The 21,044-nt window shown below is 34.9% G+C and overlaps 1 protein-coding gene across 1 annotated transcript; it reads right to left on the bottom strand.

Annotated features, from left to right (window-relative positions):
* Positions 1–4,630: 4,630 nt before the first annotated feature.
* On the bottom strand, positions 4,631–20,930 carry LOC117908873 (serine/arginine-rich splicing factor SR45). The gene is made up of 12 exons (XM_034822673.1): positions 20,653–20,930; positions 19,797–19,862; positions 17,803–17,891; positions 11,986–12,032; positions 11,820–11,900; positions 11,571–11,736; positions 11,243–11,483; positions 11,099–11,164; positions 10,064–10,189; positions 7,611–7,677; positions 7,491–7,528; positions 4,631–5,032 (listed from the first exon to the last, which is right to left on the bottom strand). Exons 1-12 carry the CDS (start codon positions 20,862–20,864, stop codon positions 4,969–4,971), a joined length of 1,263 nt encoding a protein of 420 aa, XP_034678564.1. The 5' UTR covers positions 20,865–20,930; the 3' UTR covers positions 4,631–4,968.
* Between the last annotated feature and the right edge of the window lie 114 nt (positions 20,931–21,044).

The following is a 21,044-nucleotide window of genomic DNA, read 5'->3' as shown; positions in this document are numbered from 1 at the left end:
ATTAACAAAGCCTAAATTTCATATTAATTCAATAATTAAAATCTCACAAACAACAATTACTATTAAAATCAAATAATAATAATAATAATAATAATAATAATAATAATAATAATGGAAAATTAGTGTGATAGGAAAGTGAGGGAATGAGAGAATGAGAGAATGAGAGAAAAGAGGAACGGGTCGTCGATTGGTCGACGGCGACTAGTCGATGGTCTTATTGGCGGTGATGAGGGTTGAATGCTTTTTGGAAAACAAAAAATAAAATAAATAATAATAATAATAATAATAATAGGCGATGAGGGTTGATGGCTTTTTGATAAATAAACAAATAAATGAAGATATAAAAGAAAATGGGATAAAATGGGGGATGAAAGGGCGCCGACGTTATGCCACTAGTAGTCGCGACGAAGACCGCTGAAGATGCGATACAAATGAAGATATAAAAGAAAATGGAGAAGAATGGGAGAAATAATGGAGCGGAAAAATGAAGAGAGGAGGAGGGATGTGGCTCGCGGGGTGTGGGGTGGCAGTGTTTGGCAATATTTGGGAAGGGCCGTAGGGAGAAGAAAAAAAAATGGAAAAGAAAAATGGTGGCCGGTGACCCAAAAAAATGGAAAGAAAAAAACTTTTAAAAAAAATGAGAAGAGCGAGAAGAAGGAAGAGAGGAGAGAGGAGGGGGTAGGGGGGTGCGGAGGGGTATGGCCTCGTGACGTGGGGGGTATGGGTGAGAGAGAGAGAGAGAGAATGAAATTGAATGGTAAGTGGACCAAAAATATAAGATGTAATGGGGATTTAAAAACTAAGAATGAAATTGGGTTCAAAATCAACTTAAAAATAAAATTGAGACAAATTTTGAGGTCTACAATATATAGTTTTTTGAGAGACGTGAAATAAGTCAAAAAAAAAATATATGGTTCAAATCATCACAAAAAATGGTTTTGCCTTTGTAAAGATTGGGAAGATATTGTAACTAACATATATACTAGACTTCATGTGATATGCATTACATCAATCTAGTGTTTGAAGACAATGAAAAAAAGTAGAGTATAACATAATTAATTATTAGAGTAAAAACATTAATCGTCTTTATATGCAATCATAGTTAGTTACTTGCATAAATGAGATATGTTTGAAGATCCTAAAAAAGAGTTCAATTTGAAGAGGTTTTTTACAAGTGATGAATGGGTTGCAAACTAACTAATTCATTCAACTATTAGAAAAAATGTAGGACAAGTTCTTGATCATCAATTTTGAGGCCAAATGGCACATGTTATGGCTATTTATTTGAGTCACTCTATTTGGTTCTTTGAAGTGTGGAAACAAATGTTGTTCCAATGATGCTCATACCATGTGGCTTACTTCACGTTATGGTTTTAAGTAAGTTATTATTTGCTAGAGATATTGAAAGCATGTAAAAAGCTAAAATCAAATTACTTTTGACTATCAATTTATTAATGCATTTATTTATGTCATTTTTTTTCTAACTAAATGGTAGTTTATGTATGAAAACAAAACTGAGAAAATAAAGCTAATCTAATTAAGAAAAACACCTAAGAGGGTGATGAATTGGGTTTTTGAATTTTTTTTTTCGATTACAACAATTTAAAGCAAAATAAGGAACAAAAGTAAAGAGATAGAATTAAAGAAAGCAAACACAATTTTATAGTGGTTCGACACCCCTTGCCTAAGTCCACTCTCCTTAAGCTTCTAATCAAATGAGGGTTCCATTATCCTTAAAGCTTGGTTCTTTACACTTGGATTCCAGCTCCAATTCTTACACAATCCTTCAAGTAATTACCAACTTGAAACTTTTTATTCACACACCTTACTTAATCACAATGAAGATAACTCTCAACCTAGCTTAATAAAAACTCAAATACAAGGAAATACTAGGATGAATGACAAGGTGCATTAAATGATATGCAAGTGAAGAGTTCATGCACTAAATGAAAGAAGTGAGAGCTTTGAATGAAGAACAGGTAGGTAGGCAATTTATTTCAGGTATTCTCTTATTTATAAATGAAGTGGAGCTCTCAATTTATAGGTTTCTAACCTCAAAAGCCAAAACTATCAAAAAGTAGCCTCAATCGATTGAGCTCTAGTTTGACCGATTAACTAACTGTTAGGCAATAAATGTATGACAGGTGACCGTTGGGCCTTGACCAAGACTCGACCAAACCTCAACCAGGAGGACGTACCCATCGATTGAGAATGCATAGCTACTGGAAGAGAGAGAAGATTTTTGCATCCCTTGAGCAGTCCTCGACTAGGAAGGCATAATCGATTGACTGGTACCCTGATCGATTGAGTCAGTTGACCAGTCTCTTGACTAGTTCACCTATTTTGACCTCGAAAACCTTTCTTTTTCTAATCCTTTCACTTCTAACACTTAAGCAAGGTCTTTAGGTGAATGAATATGTCAAATTTAAAATGGTTTACCTAAAGTTTGTATGAGAAAACTCAAGTTTTATTAGAAATTTAATTATAGTGCATAAATCGAGTTTTTAATAATGCATGAATTGAAATGAAAAACCTAAATGTACCCATGCATTCAACTTACATATACTTCCTAAGATTGAAAAGTCTTCCATATGCCTTGATCTTACATCCAATTGGTCAATTGATGATTTTCTTGAATTTCGTTTTGAATTTTCAAATCAAAACTTGAAACTCTTCTAATTCAAAATCATTAGCAATTTAACTATGATTTGTTATCATCAAAACTTCACTTAGGGGTATCCTTGGGCTAACAAAAACTTCCACACTAGGAAGTTAGCAATAAGAATCCTATCACAAACCGCATTCTCTTCAATATGTGAAAGGAATCGGAGCACATTTACTCTTATCACAAATAATAATGAAATCTTCTTGTTCACGTAAAGCTTCAATAGTTTATTTTTTTCTATTACAATATGAAGCTAAAGTTATGAGATATGTAGGATAAAATTGTTGAAATAAATTTCTTAGATCCTTCTAGAAATCTCAACAAAGCCAAGAAAAGAAGATGATGATTAGTTGTTCCCATGGTTGAGACCTATAAATTTGAATGGCGAACATGAGTTTCCTAATCTACAAGCATTAACACTTATGATTTTGGAATTACCGTTGAAAAAGTTACGTCTAAAAATATTTGGGCTAGTGGCATTAAAAATGAAGCTAATTCATTTGGGATAGCAATGCAACTATCAACACATCCTATTTAGTTAGTTTTGACTCCATGAGCATTAGTCACACCAATGTTGGTACTTCTAGTTGCCGTGCCTCTATAGGAGATGAAGAAGATAATGATATAGAAATTGGTCTTGATGATCATGAAGGTGGAGAAAATGATAATGTTGTAGATCATCGAAGAGATGTTAGACAATATAGACAAAGTGAATGATAATTTAGAATATTTATTGGTGAATTGATGACCATGGATCTAAAAGACCAAGACCAAGTCCAAGATTATGAGCTATTGAGAAGCCTTATATGGGAAAGAGACAAAGTATGATCACTAATTTTTTTCACGAGTATTGAATTTATGAGTGCAAGCACTTAGCATATTGAGGCAAACATTTTTGCTCCCTATAATTATGGTTATGGACAAGGTTCACAATTTCAAATGGAATTAGCTCATGATGATAACAAGGTATTTAACTATCCTCCATAAAAGTCACGTAGAGTTCTAAATCAAGTAGAATGAGAAATTCAAGCAAAACTTGGGTAAACTTAGAGTTTCCTATCCATGAATAAATAGTGGGAAAGAATCTAGATGGTAATCTAGATAGTATTCTATGTTGTGGCATGTTCGTGTCTAAAATTAAATCAAGATGACATTAGAACCATAGTAATCAATATTTTGATATTAAATCAAATAAATTTTTTTTATCTTAATATTAGTAAAGTCATATTTGTTATCAACATATATTAAATATTAGCCAATTTTATCATACATATATTATTATGTTTTTTTTTTAAAAAAAAAATAGTTTAAAATATGCATTATTTGTTTTTTTTCATCATTTCTCAAAGTTTCATCTAAACTTTCCATGTTTTATAGTCAATTTTTATTATGACTAACTCCATCGATATCTTTTGTAAAATCCTATCACCGTGGTTTCTTATTTTTATCACTCCATTGTTTTTTGTAGTATATAATATAATATTTAAATAGCAAATTAAATTTTCTTTCCCATACTCTTCAAATTAATCTAATATATACTCACTTGAGTTCTTTTATTAGCTTTCTCAATTGGATCCCAAAATCCTTTTTGTTTAGAGCTTCAAATGTTCATGTAATCAAAGACATATATCTACTTCCTTTCCTTCTACAATGACACAATCATTGTTTGTAAAGGGTAACAATTCCTGAATTCATACCCCATGACATCAGAAGTATAGAAACAGATTTAAGCTTCCTCCAAATTGTTGGTGCATATCCATAGTCGTATCATTGGATTCCACCCATATCAAGGGCATCACAATATGTACTATCGTCTATGAAACGACCAATTTTCCCCAAAATACATTTCAAGAGATCGTCTTTGTATTCATGCCTTGCAGCACCAAAGGCACACCACCAATCACAGTTTGTGGGTACAACAAATCATGGCTTTTGACACGGTGAGAACATTTCCTCAGAAAATTCTTTTGGGGAAGTCCAAATTCTTCATACATATATTTTCATCCATTTAACATGAACAAACACATCCTAAGTCTAAATGTAATCACATATTTCATCAGCACCGAATGAAGAAACTAAACCAGAAGTTCATTGAATCCAACAACAACCAAAACCTAACAATCATCAACATGTCCGTTTACACAGCTCAGTGCACAGTCCAACATGTCAGCATGAAAAATTACGAAGTAAAATACTGTTGACATAACATCAATCACTTGTGTTCAGCTGCAAAAGACCTTCACAAGATCCAGGTGCATTGAATTCCAGGAGGGTCAGCGAGCAAAGCCTCAGGTGTTCAGCTTTTATGGCTTCCGTGGAGGGGTACCGCTGCTGCTGCTGTTGCTACTGCTTTTTCCTCTCAGAGGCCTGCAGAAGGAACAAGAGTGCATGAGCACTAAAGAAACCCTTCAGCCAGTGGCTGGGCTCCTCCAGATGTTTTGTCTATGAACAAGTCAATAAGATGCATATAAGAAAGATGGCGAGTTTTCATTTCATGAGCCTGGAATTTGCTTTATAAGCCACGACAGGAATAACCTTTCAGTTCAAACTCTAGCCACTAGCAAGCCATGGAAAGGTCAGAACTATGAGTAGATGAGATCAGGATGCCCACAGCCCAAGATCAGTTACATCATTTATTTCAGGAGTTAATAGGAGTAAACAAGTAAACTTGCTACAAACATATTTATCAGCCAAGCAGTTTGTGTTTGTGTTAAGTGGAATGAGCCCAACTTAGAAATTTCTAGGTACTTCATATCAAATGTAAAACCAAAAAGTTGCTCTCGTTTTATTAACTCAGTTATGATCACACCCCCTCACAAATTCACTAGCAGAGATTTTCGGCACCAAACTTTCAGTTCTACCAAAAGCTACCCACCAACAGCAAACTTTTCTAGAAAATCTTTATTCTTAAATTTTTTGCAAGCTTATTTCTTGAACTTTGAAATAAATGATGATAAAACATCCTTTTTAGGATGACATTTACAAGAAATAGCAGAATATTTTGGATGGAGATTCCTCAAATCTGGATCAAGAATAAAACCATGGAGGCTAGATCTGCATCCCCTAGGAAAAGAAAAAGAAAGTAATATATACGGTGAAGTCCATGCAAAGGAAGCATCAGATTTCATTCTCCACAGCCTTTGTAGGCAAACATCAGCACTGGACGTAAGACAGTGCCAATTGCTGGGTTCAATGGGAGTTAAATGGCAGCATACACAAGCCATGGTCATGCACTCTTGAATCGCTGTACATACTAGGAACAGAGCATTAACAATGGAGTCATAAAGAGGAGGAAGAAAAGCACAAATAAAAATAATAGAAACTAATGATCATGTGACTTCTTCAATCATACAAATGATCACCTACATTGATGGGCATTATACCAAGGATATGCAAAACAAAATTTACGACAAGAACACTATGTAGAACATTATATCCATTTGATGTGCAAATTTCCTCTTCATTGAACTACACAAACAATTCAAATTCAAACAACAACAGTAATGACCATTTTAACTAATGGCATCACAAAAATAAAAAATAGATGTGGGAAGTTGCTTGTAGAATTTTGACAAAGATTACCCTACAGAAATTTTAGTTGATATGAAATTTTAGATGGTATTAGAGTCATAATGATGCAAAAGAAATGTAAAATGGAGGGATACAGGGAAAAAGTACTTCAACATTTGTATGGACACATGCACTTTCAGATGAGATACAAAGTCCAGTTAATGTTGGGAGTAATTTTGAGAATCCAAGGGAAGATTACATATCCAGAATCACAAATATCACCATGATGAGACATGGGTCTCCTAAGGGGGTAGAGTGGATGAAACAGCTTATGGTGGAGGCTGTGGAACAGTAACAAGCAAGGAAATGATAACAGATGAAACAACTGTGCGTGCACTGAATGACTCACATTTGCCTACCAACATATATACTTATTTATCAACTTTAAGTGAACAGGAATTTTATGGTAGGTTCTTCCCAAATCTATACATGGACACTCCTAGTATGTGTTGATAGTGCTGGAAACATACTCTGAAAATTTTGGCAAGTTAGGCCCATATTTTCATTGCTAGCAACTGTCCTGCAATTATAAATGACTAATACAACCTGCATCCTATCTAGGAGATTCATCTGTCAAAAGACTATTTAGAACTAGGCAAGAAATTTGGTACCATGTTGACCTAATAAAAGCCTTTCCCATAGATGTGTAAGACCCAATCATTAAAATTTAGTATTGATAGGCCCAGGAAACTTTTTCCTCCTTTCTGAATTTTCCAAATATGACATGCTATGGTGGCTCTCTCACCTGGTTGATTCAACAAAGCTCACCAGCAAGAGAAAATACCTCAACCGGCTTTTTTTTCTCAATCTGATTCTATCTTTATCATTTTTTGTGGAGACCTATTCCTTCCACCTCTGTTTCATCTTGACTCCATTTGTTTCAAATGAAAATAATTCTAGGAAAGAAGTTTTTTTTTTTTTTTTTTTAAAAAAAATGGTTGTACAGAGATTTTTTTTCCTCAGGCAATTTAAAGATTAATTGCAATCTTCCTCCATCTCCATCATAAAGCATCTAAAACTAAAAATGGAGCCAATTTATTTTGCAGAAACTTTTTGTCATTAGGAAAAAACAAATAGTTAATAAATTTCATTTTTTTAAAAGGGGAAAAAACATGATGGTTTTCTGCAAGGTTGAAACTCGATGAAAAGAGAAATGAGAAAGGGAATAAAAAACATTATGATAAATTTCACATTCAACTCAAATTTTTAAACAGAAAAAAAAAATTGAAAACATTCACAAATTAAAAAATACTACCTTCTAGGACTGCCACTCCTTGACATCTTCCGAACAGCCTGTTATAATTAAAATTAACAAAAAAATCATTAGATATCTACAAAGAAACGTTTTCTGAAAGCAAAACCAGCAGAAACAAACCTTGCGTGGACTAGGCGATCCAGAGTAGGATGACGACCTCCTATGTCTGGCAGCTAGTGCTCGTCCTCTGTTACAGACAAGTTCACCACATAAGAGAAAACTTATACACATTTGAAAATTATGAATAATGACATGCAAAAAATGCTATCAATAAAAGGCAGGCTTTCAATGAATTTGCAGTCCAGAAGAACATATTGAGTATTCTGCCAACCTAAGTCACATGGGTTTTTGAATACTGGTGTCAAGTACGTGTCTAAGAATTTGATCCTTTGCATCCCAAAATCTTTGGACACAGGGATTCGATAAAAGGGATCTCAACTATGCGTGTGGGTGCTTGTACACAACCTTTATAACAAAATGAAAAATAAATTAAGACTAAACATAAGCTAAGTAAGATAAGTTATCTATAATACTACAAAGTTTATTTCAGTTAGAAAAATATATCTATTTTACATGAAGAACCTATCTACTCTAGGTCTTTGATTTTAATAGAGTATTGAGAAAAATCTTTAAGAAAATATTATACCCCATAATTAGTTAACTTCGATTAACTTTAAAAATTTATAATGACTGATTTTTTTTCAATCTTTTCAACCTTGTTTTCATAGGAGCAAGTCATGAAAATTGAGAAATAGAACCATCTGATTTGATTCGTTCTCAATAGCCATGAGATGATCATCTTAGGATGATCCTTTTGTTGACAGATGCTCCTGTTACACTTACACTTGTAGTCTTTGAAGGATGAAAACCATGGATTTCTGATAAAATCTTTTATAAAGAATGAAATCTTATAAGAACTGTCCATACCCAGTTCATCCTTTGGAACCCATATCACATTCCAAATATGATGTGAAACAGGATGAATGAGACATGACATTATTTTGCATGTGTATATATATATTGATTTTATACTAAAAATCTTCTAATACACTAGATGTTGATAAAATATAATTCATAATTAATTTTTTATCAAGTAAAAATTTGAATTTTTTATATTAATTATTACAATTTATCTCTAGACCTTTTTAAGATGTTAATTTTCACATTCATCTTTAAATTTTTTATGCTATTAATTATTTTTTACATTATAAATTTTATCTAATAAATTTTTTTTAAAAAATAGAAAGAGATAAATCTCTCCTTTAATTAGAAGAGTGAGAAATTAATTCAAAATATTTTTATTACAATTTATTTTATACTATTATCTTATAAACTTTGAAAAAATTAAGAAAAAGATAAAGAGTGAAAAAATTGTATCTGATGAAATATAAGTATAATTTTTAAAAAATTAAAGAAACAGATAAAGCAATAATATTGCATTGATATGGGTGCAAGAGTTAGAAAAATGCAGAGAAAAAAGCACTATTTTTGCTTCTTTTTTTAATTCAATGATAAGCACAATTATGATCCTTCTAAGATACATTACTGACCCACATATTAAAAAAAAGAAAGAAAAAGACGATGAAATAAATAAGTTATAACCATTTTTTTGCTTAAATAGATTAAATTTCATTGAAGACCAAAAGGTGTGCAAACCTGGTATATGCAGAATATGTGGGCTACACCAAATAGGAGAAGTGGAAGAGAAAAATAAAAGAAAAGGGAAAAAAATAAGCCACTGCTTAACTATCACCCAAATCAAACAAAAATCCGTCAGAAGCACCAACACCCCACAAATATGGAGCTATAGCCATAGAAGTTGAGATAAAGACATATAAAAAAATTATGCAAACCATACATAATACAATAATATTAATAAATATAGTTGTTGTATCTCCCTCTGCATCTGCATTCCAAATTTTTTAGAGTTTAATGTCTACATAATTTTATTTTGTGTCCAGGCAGAGCCCATATTGGTTAACGTGCTAGTAGCAGTTGATAGAATATTTCTTTTCTGTAACCATGCAAATTCTCCCCTAGAGTTATAGCCACTTTTGGATGCAAATAAGTGTTGGCTCAAGCTGTAATCCACAAAATCAACTTGCCCACTTAATTTAATAGAATGCAACTGTAAACCCAATAATATTCTGAATCCCATCCCCAACAAGACCGCAAAAGAACATAGACTGAGACCCAGAACATACTGAATTGTGTAATCTGAATATTCTCTACACTACCCTCTCACAAGCAAATGCAGAGACACATGAAACTTTTTACATAGACACATGCAGAGACGCATGAAAATGTGCACAGGTGCATGCACACACTCACACAACACCAAATAGCTTAATAAATTCCATTTTGTGGATCCTGAAGTTAAATTTGCATATCATTTCCAATACAAATATCATAGGTACATTGTTATCCAACTGGTATGAGCCCAATGCATAAACAACTGCAAAGCAAATAAAGAAAGAAAATAGAGCAAAGATTACAGGCTACAATTCAAACAAAAGAGAATACACCAACAGAAAATTCTTATTGTCACAGAAGTGTGCATTTTCAGGTGTTACCTCCGTGGAGAGATTGACCTTGAACGTGAACGAACAGGCCTACGAACAGGGGGGGAGCGGCTCCGTCTGCGATTGACTGGAGACCTTCTAGGCATAGGTGGACTCCTAGCTCGTCTGGGAGGTGAGCTGAGTGAAAAGAAACAGATGATATATAACTATATAGGATACCAACAAAAGCAAATGAATATCTATCACAAAATAAATTTTTAACAAATTCAGTTTGTGCCTAAACTGACTGTAATTTAAAATTTAACAAGTAGAATTTATGAACAAGCTCAATTTAGCAACTTTAACCTCTGTTTTTCAGAGACACGTGTTCAAAATGTAGGAATCTGTGTAGAAACTCCCATGTAACTACTACCAGAATGTAAAACCAGCTTCTAGATTTTGAACATTCAATTTAAATTCAAGCAGCACATTTGAAAAGAAAACAGAAATGTCAGCTGCAGAGAACTTCCAGGTAACCATCCATATGAAAGTTAAGAGTCCGTTTGGCATTGTTTTCAAAAAAAACACTTTTAGCCTAAAAGTGTTTTTTTTTAAAAATATATATATCAGATGTTTGGGCAAAATTTAGGGAACACTATTAAAAATTAGAAAAATCACTTGCAATGTTGAAAAATCTCTTGTAATGTGTTCTGAAGAAACAATTGATTCTCCTAAAACACTTCCAAAGAAAACATTTACACTAAAAAGACTGAGTAAAAACACAGTCAAACACACTCTTAGAACTTATAAAACTAGTGTATGGACAGCATCAATCAGCAGGAGTTCATGGCTGCAATTAATCAGCAGGTATAAAGGCCAGCATCAATCACTAGGTTTCATTATATTCAGTGATATCATCCAGAGGGATGATCCTGAAGGAATGTGTGGTTACAAGTATAAGTGTCTACACCCTTTTTATTGATCCTTTAGGTAACATATTCTTACATGAATCCTTAGGATCGCAACTTTTGAAGAACTATTTTAAACTATCCCTTTTCTTGGAATAAACCATTTTAATTTAAATAACAATCAAACAAACTCAATTACCGGCGCCTTGGAGGAGGTGGAGATCGCCTGCGGACAGGACTGCCACGCATCCTTCGGGGAGAGGCCCTTCAAGAAAATAATGAGTCAAATTCTGTTAAAACTACTCAAGCAATTGTACAAGTAAGCATGTCACAAGTCACTGACCTTGCAGGTGATCTATGCCGCCTTGGTGGAGAAAGTGGAGAACGACCTCTGGATGGAGATGCAGGTCTCCTCCTAGGAGGTGTTTCACCCCGGCGATAAGGAGATTCTACTCGGCGTCGAATGGGACTCTCTCCACGACGACGCTGAGGTGAATCTAGCTGTCGTCTTGGAGATCCACCTCGTCGACCTGGAGCAGGGGATCTCCTTCGTGGTGGAGAAGGAGGTTTCCGACGGGGAGAAGCTGATAGTATTAAGTGAAATTAAATTTCAAGAACAAATACCAAACAAAATCTACCAGTTCCATACATGTAACTATCCTAAAGAGTACCTTCTCTCTGCCGCTTTGGTCCATCCTTATCAACATCTGCACCAACATTATCAGTTTTTGGGCCATCTCTCTTTGAAGCAGTGGCAACAGCCTTTGGGGGTGATGAAATCTTCTGCCTCTGAGGCAATGTGAACTTTGCTCTAACAACATTCCCATCAATTTGAGCCTGCATAAAGGCAGGTAAGCACATCAATTTACCAAAAAACCAGCATAAAAAAATTTTGCTTCAGCATTTTAGTAAAACCATACACCATCCATGTATAACTGAGCTTTTTCAGCATCAGATCTTGTCTTGAATTCAACATATCCATATCCTTTTGGAAGATTAACCTACAAAGCAGAAAGAAATTTCAAGTTATTATTCCAGGAAAAAATTAGTTCAACATCAACATAGTGTACAGTGATGCAAACTTACAGTGCGATCCATTGCCAGCTCTACATGTACAACTTCACCAAAGTTACCTAGCAAAGAACAATCACCACCACTTAAACATAATTACATGAAAAAATAACTTATAAAAAATTCTTGGAGAAGTTTCTGACATAAAATCTCCATTCATATGCAGTAAATAAAGCAAATAAGACTTACTTGTTACAGCATTTGCTAAGTACACTAGCTAGGTTTTCATTTAAATTTCCATCTTAAAACATTTCCCAATTCCCATTCTCTGTTCAGACATCTAATAACTCTAGCCTACTTGCAAAACAAATAAATAAATAAATGGTGTAAGAGCTTGGTAATTTTTACCTCCCTACCAATGCTTAAGGTATACAACAAGAGGAAAATGCCATCCTCAGTCAAACACTAAAATTAAGTTCGAATTTTATGTCTATTCTCCATTTTCCAAGAGTGGTTAGAATGAAATTGGAGCAGATTCAAAGGGATTAACTGTGGGGAGGTGGGGCTCCAGAGAGAAAACCTCATTTAGTAAGGTGGACAACAGTTTATCTAGATAAAAGAAAAGGGGTTTAGGGGTGAAGAGCCTTGTTGCACTCAATAAGGCTCTCCTTGGCAAATGGAGTTGGATCTATGCAAATGAAAAAGAGGCTTTTTGGAATCAAGTAATAAGGGGGAAATATGGGGAGGAACGTTGTGGGTGGTGTTCTTGGGAAGTTAGGGAGGGGTATGGTGTAGGCCTGGGGAAAGCAATTAGGAAGCTTAGGCACCTTGTTAGCTCTAGAATTTCTTTTGTGGTGGGCAATGGGCAGAGGGTGAGTTTATGGAAGGACAAGTGGTGTGGAACTACACCTTTATGCAAATCTTTTCCTTCCTTATTTGCCTTAGCTACTTCCAAAGAGGTTTGGGTGAAACATATTTGGACTATTTTAGAAATTGAGGAAATAGAGGGGAGTTGGAGCCCTTATTTCTCTAGGCCTTTAATGATTGGGAGATGGATGAGGTGGAAAACTTCTTGTTGTGTTTGATTCGGAAGAGAGTAATTGTGGATGAGGAGGATCGGGTGAGGTGGGTGGAATCGAAGGATAACAACTTTTCGATAGTCTCTTTACAAAGCCTTAGGGTCGAGCTCAACAAGGTGTTTCCCAATGAAGATAATATGGAACTCTAGTGTGCAGCCAAAAGTGAGCTTCTTTCCTTGGGAAGTGTCATGAGGAAAGTTCTAACTTTAGACCAAGTTCAGAAGAGGGGTTGGGCTTTAGCAAATAGATGTTATTTGTGCCAAACACATGAGGAGACCATTGACCATCTTCTTCTCCATTGCGAAGAGACAAGGGATGTTTGAAAGTTGTTCTTTACTTTGTTTTACTCGGTAAGGGAGACCCTCTTGGGGTGGAAAGGGTCTTTTGTTGGCAAGAAGCGTAGGGCAGTTTGAAATGCAAGCCCTTTATGCTTGTTTTGGTCAGTTTGGAAGGCAAGGAACATAATTGCCTTTGAAGGTGGTGTGTTGTCCATGCAAAGGCGGATGCAAAAGCTGAAAGTTTTTTTTGTTTATTTACTTTGGTTGGAGTCTAAATTGTTTATAAAATGTGGTCCTTCAACGTTAATTAATTTCACTAATTGGGTGGGTTCCCTTTGAGGGAAGGGTTTTTTTGTACATCTTGTAAGTCAGGTTTTTTGTTTTAGTTGTAAGGGGGTGAGTGTCTCTTTCTTGTAAATCTTAAGCCACTAATTTAGCACCTTTTCGTAATACAATACTCATATAAAAAAAAATATGTATTAACAACGCCTAACAAAAAAGTGCATGAGAGCATACACAAAAAACAATTCCCTTGCCTACTTAGAACTCAACCAATTAACAAAGTTCATCATGGACAAAGAGCAATCTCTCATAAAGACTCTAACCCACTCTAAAAATATTAAACATAAAGGATTACTTGATTGTTTGATCAGCTTTTTCGGCGTTATCAAAAGCTCTCTCATTTCTCACCTTCTAAATGGTCCAAAAATAAGCACATATGAGCAGTTTTCTAAGCTTCTTCCTCTTCTTCCTGAAAAAAGATCCATGTCAACTCAAAAGGTCATCTCTCATTGTGGAGTGCATTAACTACCCGACCAAATCATGTGTAAATGAGCTACCCTAGCATGACTACTTTTGAGCCGTGTGGGAGGTTGTGATCAATCATTTCTTCCTCTACTTTGCACTAATAGCATATATTCAGAATTCTCTTACCCCTCCTCTTGAGTTGACCTAACGTCAATATCCCTTTCCTATGTACCTTCCCAAGAAAAGAAGTTAACCATCATCGAGTCTTATAGATTCCAACATGCGATTGCAGGATACGTCCCCATTCTTTCACTAGATAAGGAGGAGTGGAAAGATTTAACTAAGAATTTGCCACATTTCAAGTTCAACCAAACCACCTTATCCTCTAATCACTACAAACAATCTCCTAAAAAAGGTCTCCACCCCATCTCCGAGTTATGAAGCTATCTTGCAAACTTTGGGTTCTAACAACACCCCCATCTTTGGTTGTAGTCGTTCAAAATTTCACACTCTACTTGTTTCCCCCCTAAAACTAGTTCTACAATTAAGGAACCCTCATCTCCTTCCAATAGCTTTCCACACACCAACCCCTAGGGGTGTAAGTCAAAACCGAAAAACCAATCCAAGCTAAACGGATCAAATCAGTTTAGTTTTCAACATCCATAAGATCAATTTGGTTTGAGAATTTTGAAAACCAATTTTATCAATTTGGCTTTTGGTTTTTTTTTTTTTTTTTCTCGATAGGTTTGGTTTTTGGTTTTTTTGTCTCCTAACAAATAAAACCCAAACCAAACCATCATTCCAAGACTTCCATATCTAGCGAATTTGAGTTAGAAATTATAAATATATTTCAAACTTCAAATCCAAATTGATTTTAATTATTTTTAAAAACAAATTAGACTTAAGGCTTAAATTAACTCGCATCCAACCGACCAGCTAAACTGAACTGAACCAAACTAATCTTAAATAAGCTTGGTTAGGTTTGGTTTTTCCATCACTAAAAGGTTAATTTGACTAAGTTTTTCTCCGACAACCAACCAAACCACACCTCTTTATACCCTTACCCACTCAATATCCTTCCCTCACTCCTTTAAAGCAGCATCGCCCTCTTCCTCCCTATACTTCTTGCAAAAACCCACTTCCAAAGGGAGTTGCTCTCACAAGCAAATCTCCAACACCATTGGCGAGAAGAGCCTTGTTAGAGATGGACAAATTTCTAATACCCAACTCCTCTTATCCATACAAATTGTTGGCCAATTAACCAAATGTGGCTTTCTCTCAAGAGCCCCCCTCCCCCCCGCGCCAAAAGAAAATCCCTTTAGATCTTTTCTAGCCTTAACTAACCTTCTTTAGTATGAAAAATAGAAACATAAAGTAAATTAGCAAGCTAGATAGAATGTTTTTTTTATCAAAGTCAATTTTTCTCCTTTTGATAGATCCTATCTCTTCCACATAGTAAGTCATTTCTAAAACTTTTCCTCTACCACATCCCAAACCCTGATTGGTTTGAAATGAGGTCTCAACAAAAGACCTAGTTAATTGGTGGGGAGAGTACCTACTCTACAACTCAAAACCCTAGCTAGATCTTCCGCATTTGCAACCTCCTTAACTAGAACCAACTCACTAAATCGATCTTTTCCTTTTATAGGAACTCACTAAATTGATCTTTAGGACTTAGATTGCCTAAAAACCACATGAATGCCCAATTCAAGTAATCTATATGCTCCTCTGTGGCATCACAAAGAATATGAGTATCATTAGAAAATAACAAATGGACCTCCATTCCCTCTACTCCTTTTTACTAACTAAGAACCCCATGATGAAGCCCCCTTCCTTTGCCCTCTTTAGGACAATGAGTCCTTGCTTAACTCCCATATTAAACGTAGGACTAGCCATCATGAAACCTAGTTCTTTTTTACCTCACTATTTTAACACTAAATCCTCATTTTCCTCCTCAATAAACAACCAAGTCTTTCCCTATAATTTCAAAACATAATGCACCCAAAATCATAACCATTGTAATCCCTTTTTTTATAGGTAAAACAACAAAGTATTATATAAAGGAAGGCATCCCAAAATATACAAGTAAAAAGCTACATGTTTTAACCAAAGTGTAGACCCTCCATTTTGTCTATGTAGCACATGTTTTAATCGCATATTTAGTGTCCCTCATTTTGTGCCCTTACATGGTACACATGTATGCTCCCTTTTTTGCATGGCTATTCTTGCACTCCTTAACGATCTAATCGCTACATGGCCTTGGCATTAATTTTTAAGCCACTTTTTGAGACCTTTTAAAGAAAGTTTTGAATCTATGGAGTGAATTTAGTGGCAACCCAAGAATCCCTAAAAGTTTTAGCACATCTAGAACTACTAGCCACCCCTTTTTTTGTTTTTTACCCACAAAGGTTCATACCATTGTAAGAAGGTCTCTCTAACCAACAAGGATAGCATCCATGAAACACCAAAAAGGGAAAACAATGATTGCCATTAAACCCTCATCTTGACATGGTGAATTAAGATTGTAAACAATGGATTCTTCCTCATTATGACAAAGAAAACATATATTTGCCAAAGGCCACCCTCTCCCTTCACATTAATCTAAAGTTAACCCCTTTCCCCACACCGCCTCCCAAGCAAAGAAACCCTTCTTCAATTGCACCCAAGAATTCCATATGATGCCCACCATGAAAGATATCAAACTCCTCAGCCCCAAGACAGTGTAGAGGGCTTCAACAGAAAACTTACTACTCTAACTCTATCCAACTCACTCTATCTTCTACTTCTCTATACACCCCCTTCCCTTGCAGTCTCAAAAGTAACTACTCCACATTTTCCACCTCCCAAACGTTGAAGAGCCTAGGGAGGAAAGGAGTTAACAAACCCTTTCATCTAACTGATTCCATGCATCTACCACCCACACCTCCTTCAAATCAGCAATGGCAAATAAAGGGAAAGTAACACACAAAGGTCTTGTCCAAAAACCATAACTCCATCCTCCCTCCATAAAATCCCCATTCAATTTTTAATTATGGCGAGCTAGAGGCCTTACTGAATAATCGAGCATTGCCTTCTATAAATAAAATTCCTCAAAATATTGCCCCTCATTTAAGTTTGATCGATATTCTAAACCTACTAGGTGAAAAACTTACACTTTTTGTACATAAAGAGATATATCCTTTCAACTCTTTTAAAAAATAATTCAATACGGGAGGTATTTCAAGATGGATAAAAAGGACTAACCTATCTAAATTCCATTTAAGTGGCCTAATTCTACAATGCATTTAGTTACACTCTACGTATACTTCTTAATAAATGCTAACAAAAATTAAAGTATTAATATCTTTAAAGAGATAAAATTTTAGCATTAGGGCAAAATCGCCAAGTTTTGTCATAACTTCTAAAATACATTGAGGACAATTCTCAGAACAAATGTAGGAAAAAGGCTGATGGTTAAAATCAACTGCTGACAAATCAATGACAAGGTGAAAAGCCATTATGTTGTAGGTGTTGTGTCAATGATCTTTGGGCTATTTGGGTTAGTATCTGTTTATCATTACTTTTGCTTCTCTCGAAGCATATCTCCCCTTTCCTTCAACTAAAATATTTTTCTTTTCGATGAAATAAATAATCAATGTTCTATGTCCAAAGGAAAAAGAAAAGGAAATGGGGAAAAGCTGGTAAGATTGGCATGAAGTAACATAAAACCATTATCAAGCTACACTAATGTGCAGCCTCAAGGAATAGGAAAAAGTAAAAAAAAAAAAAAGAAAGGAAAAAAAACATACTAAATATCTCTTTTAGATGGCCTTCATTCACATTCCTGGAGAGTGAACCAATGTGAAGAACAAGAGATTCACGAATGGGAGAAACTTTCCTGAAATCAATGATCATAAGTAAACATAAGCAAGAAATTCACAAGTACATAGGGAAAACACCAATAACAAGACTTTCCCGGTCCAAACTTAAAATATAAGAAAACTTTGAATAGCACCTACAATTCTATACAAGAAAACCAAGAAGAGCATAATTGAAATAAATTGTTTAAAGTATAACTACATTAGTTTTCATTAACTCATAGGGAAGCTAGGAATCAAAGCATAATTCCTTGTCAGCAAAACAATGGGTTGTAGGAAAGAAAGGAGAAAAGTTCAAACTTCTACAGTTCAAGCATGGCAGATGAAAATTTCGTATAACATTGGCACTTCCAAATAAATAGTTAATAGCACCCAACTGCAAGCTGACTACCCTGTGAAATGAAACCAGAGTAGCCAAAGGTAATTACTATCTCCTACGTAAGGAATTTTCCAAAAAGCCAGGTACTCAGCTACATTCCAATATTTAATAGATGAAAAACTATATTAATATGTTCTTTTACGCTGTTGTCAAAGGTGATGCAACAGTAAGGAAAGATAGGAAGGAAATAGACCGAGTTGGTGAGAAAAAACAAATTGGCATATAGTTAATGGAAAGGATAGCTGTTATTAGAGCATAATCATCAAACAAGGTTAGCGCACTCTAATAGTTGAAGAGAAGGCTTTGGTGAGTTGATCTGTTAATAAGTCCTGTTTACGTGTGTCTGCTCATTTTATGTAGGATGGAGAGATAGAGGGTTATAAAATCCTTGGCAACATTGCCTAGTAAAAGACAATGTTCAAGTGCTAGAGCAACTAGTAGAAAATAAACTTTTCTAGGAAAAGATGTTAAGGAATAAAAAAAATAAAAAAAAAGGGGCATATTTGTGGTGAGAAGGTTGAGAAATTACAGATTTAGGAAAGCTAGATATATAAATTTGCGAAAAAAGTCATCAGGAAAAGTCAAAAATCATCTGAGGTAGTTAAAATCCTTGGCAACATTGCTAAGTAAAAGCCAACATTCAAGTTCTAGAGCAACTTAGCAGAAATAAAACTTTCTAGGAAAATCTTTTGAGGACAGGTTAAATTTTCAGAGTAAATTAACAATAGATTTCCCCTAAAACTTCAAACTTCCATCTTTATATTAACTTATTAGCCGATCTAGTTCAAGACTTTCCGGTTTAGTGTAGTCAATTTGAAACTCATCACATTCCACAATAGCAAACACTTGAGATCCTAAATAACCCCTCCCTTCTCAGTACAAGTACAATATTCATAAAATGAAGCTAACATGGAGACTTTCCACTCATGAAAGTTAAAATTCATAGCTAATAGGTTTTAGTTCATAACCATGAAGGTGTTTGGTAAATCAACTTAATTACTTAATTTGAATTATTGAATTATTTTAATTCTTTGAGCACATTAAACATGTTTAATAAGATAACTTAATTTTACAATTTAAAGTTAAAAATTATTTAAAGTAATAAGTCAAAATAAATAACTTTTCTAAATCCCAACATCTTTTGTCGTAATTGTCCTATGTTGTTCATATATATAAACAAATTTATTATGAGGGTAAATATGTCAATTTAATAGTATAGAGGAAACTTTTAAGTTGATTTACCAAATAATCTAGTACTTAAAGTAAGAATTAAGAAAGAAGTTTAAAATCAACAACTTAGTAGAATTTAACTCAAATCCATCTTAAGTCAATTAAGCATCAAGCATTAACTTTAATCTAACACACTCTACAATCCCACATGTTAAGAAAATGATCAAATTAAAAGGGTGGTAAGTTTAGCTATTTTTTTCCATTGTGAAGTGTAGTATCTTCCTTTAAAACAAATGCTTAAGAGTTACACAATTAAAAGCAAAATAAAAATAAACAGGAATTCAAAATTAAAATTTTGATAGAACTGATGAGTTACCTTGGAGGAGGAGAAGTTCTTTTAGATTGTGGTGGTGGGGAGCGACCTCGCTTAGCTACTTCAGGACTGTGGGAGAAGAACCATGTACATATATATGTTATATCCAAGTGAACAATGAGTTAAATGTAACATCACAATAAACATGACAAACAATTAAAAAACAGTTGCATTGCTTTATCTCAAAAGAAGAAAAACAGAACAATTACTTAAAAGTTATGCCTACTCATTTCCAAAGATGTGACTCACCACAAAATTTCAATTCCTTGTGGGCCTAGCCATCAAAATCAGGCCTTCCTAATTTCTATGGATGTGAATCAGAAAAGCAAAATATTGAGTTTTAATGCATATTTCAATCCACTATCTCTTATATTAAACTGACTATTTTCATCTCTCCATTTTGATCGATGCTGGTATTCTAAAAACATTTAGAATTGAAATTCTAGAAGTTGGACCGCATGTCTTGTCCACAAGATTCCTATGTACTTCCCCTTGTTGCCAGGCGCTTGATAATCTACTAGTTGTGCATAAAAGAGTGTACATTTCACAATTTCAGCACACCCATGCAACAGAAAATGAAAGAAGTTTATGGAAGGAATATTAAGGAAAACTACTCTTTTCTACTCCCAAAGTAATATGGCATGGTATTCTTGAAATTAATAAGAGAAACAGGAGGCATTTGTCGTGAACTGAAAGAAAAGAGCTATAAAGGAGAGGTGGCTTCCACGTCATGAACATAAGTCCACATTCGCATTTCCATGAGTTTGCCCTTAGATTTTCCCGCAACCAAACAGAAGGAAAAAGAAAAATCCTCATTCCACAACTCAATAGACAGATACAAAAAAGAGGCAAGAAGAACCTTTTTCTCTTAGGAGAAACGCTTCGACTGCGAGAGCTGACACTGCGCGACTGAGACGAAGATGAAGAGAAGGATCTGGAGCGGGAAGGAGAGCGAGATCGAGAGGAGGAGCGAGAATCAGAGCCGGAGTAGGAGCGGGAGCGGGAGCGAGAGGAGGAACCCGAAGCGGAACCAGAGGGTGGAGATGGGCGAGCTCGGCCTGGCTTGGCCATGGCTGGAGAGAAGAACCCTAGAAAAACCCTAGAGAGATTTGAGAACGCTCTCAATCTCAGCCTTGTGAGGGAAGAGAAAGTGGAGTGTCAGCTTTAGCTTTAACTGTGATTTTTAGAGGCATAGAGCCCATCTGCGAGGTCGGCCCAGATTTGAGTTTGGGCCTCTGGACCCAATTCTTG

Source organism: Vitis riparia, chromosome 19 (assembly GCF_004353265.1).
Source record: "Vitis riparia cultivar Riparia Gloire de Montpellier isolate 1030 chromosome 19, EGFV_Vit.rip_1.0, whole genome shotgun sequence".
Classification (NCBI taxonomy): domain Eukaryota; kingdom Viridiplantae; phylum Streptophyta; class Magnoliopsida; order Vitales; family Vitaceae; genus Vitis; species Vitis riparia.
The sequence above is the reverse complement of the archived record's forward strand: the minus strand, read 5'-3'. Positions and strand labels throughout refer to the sequence as shown.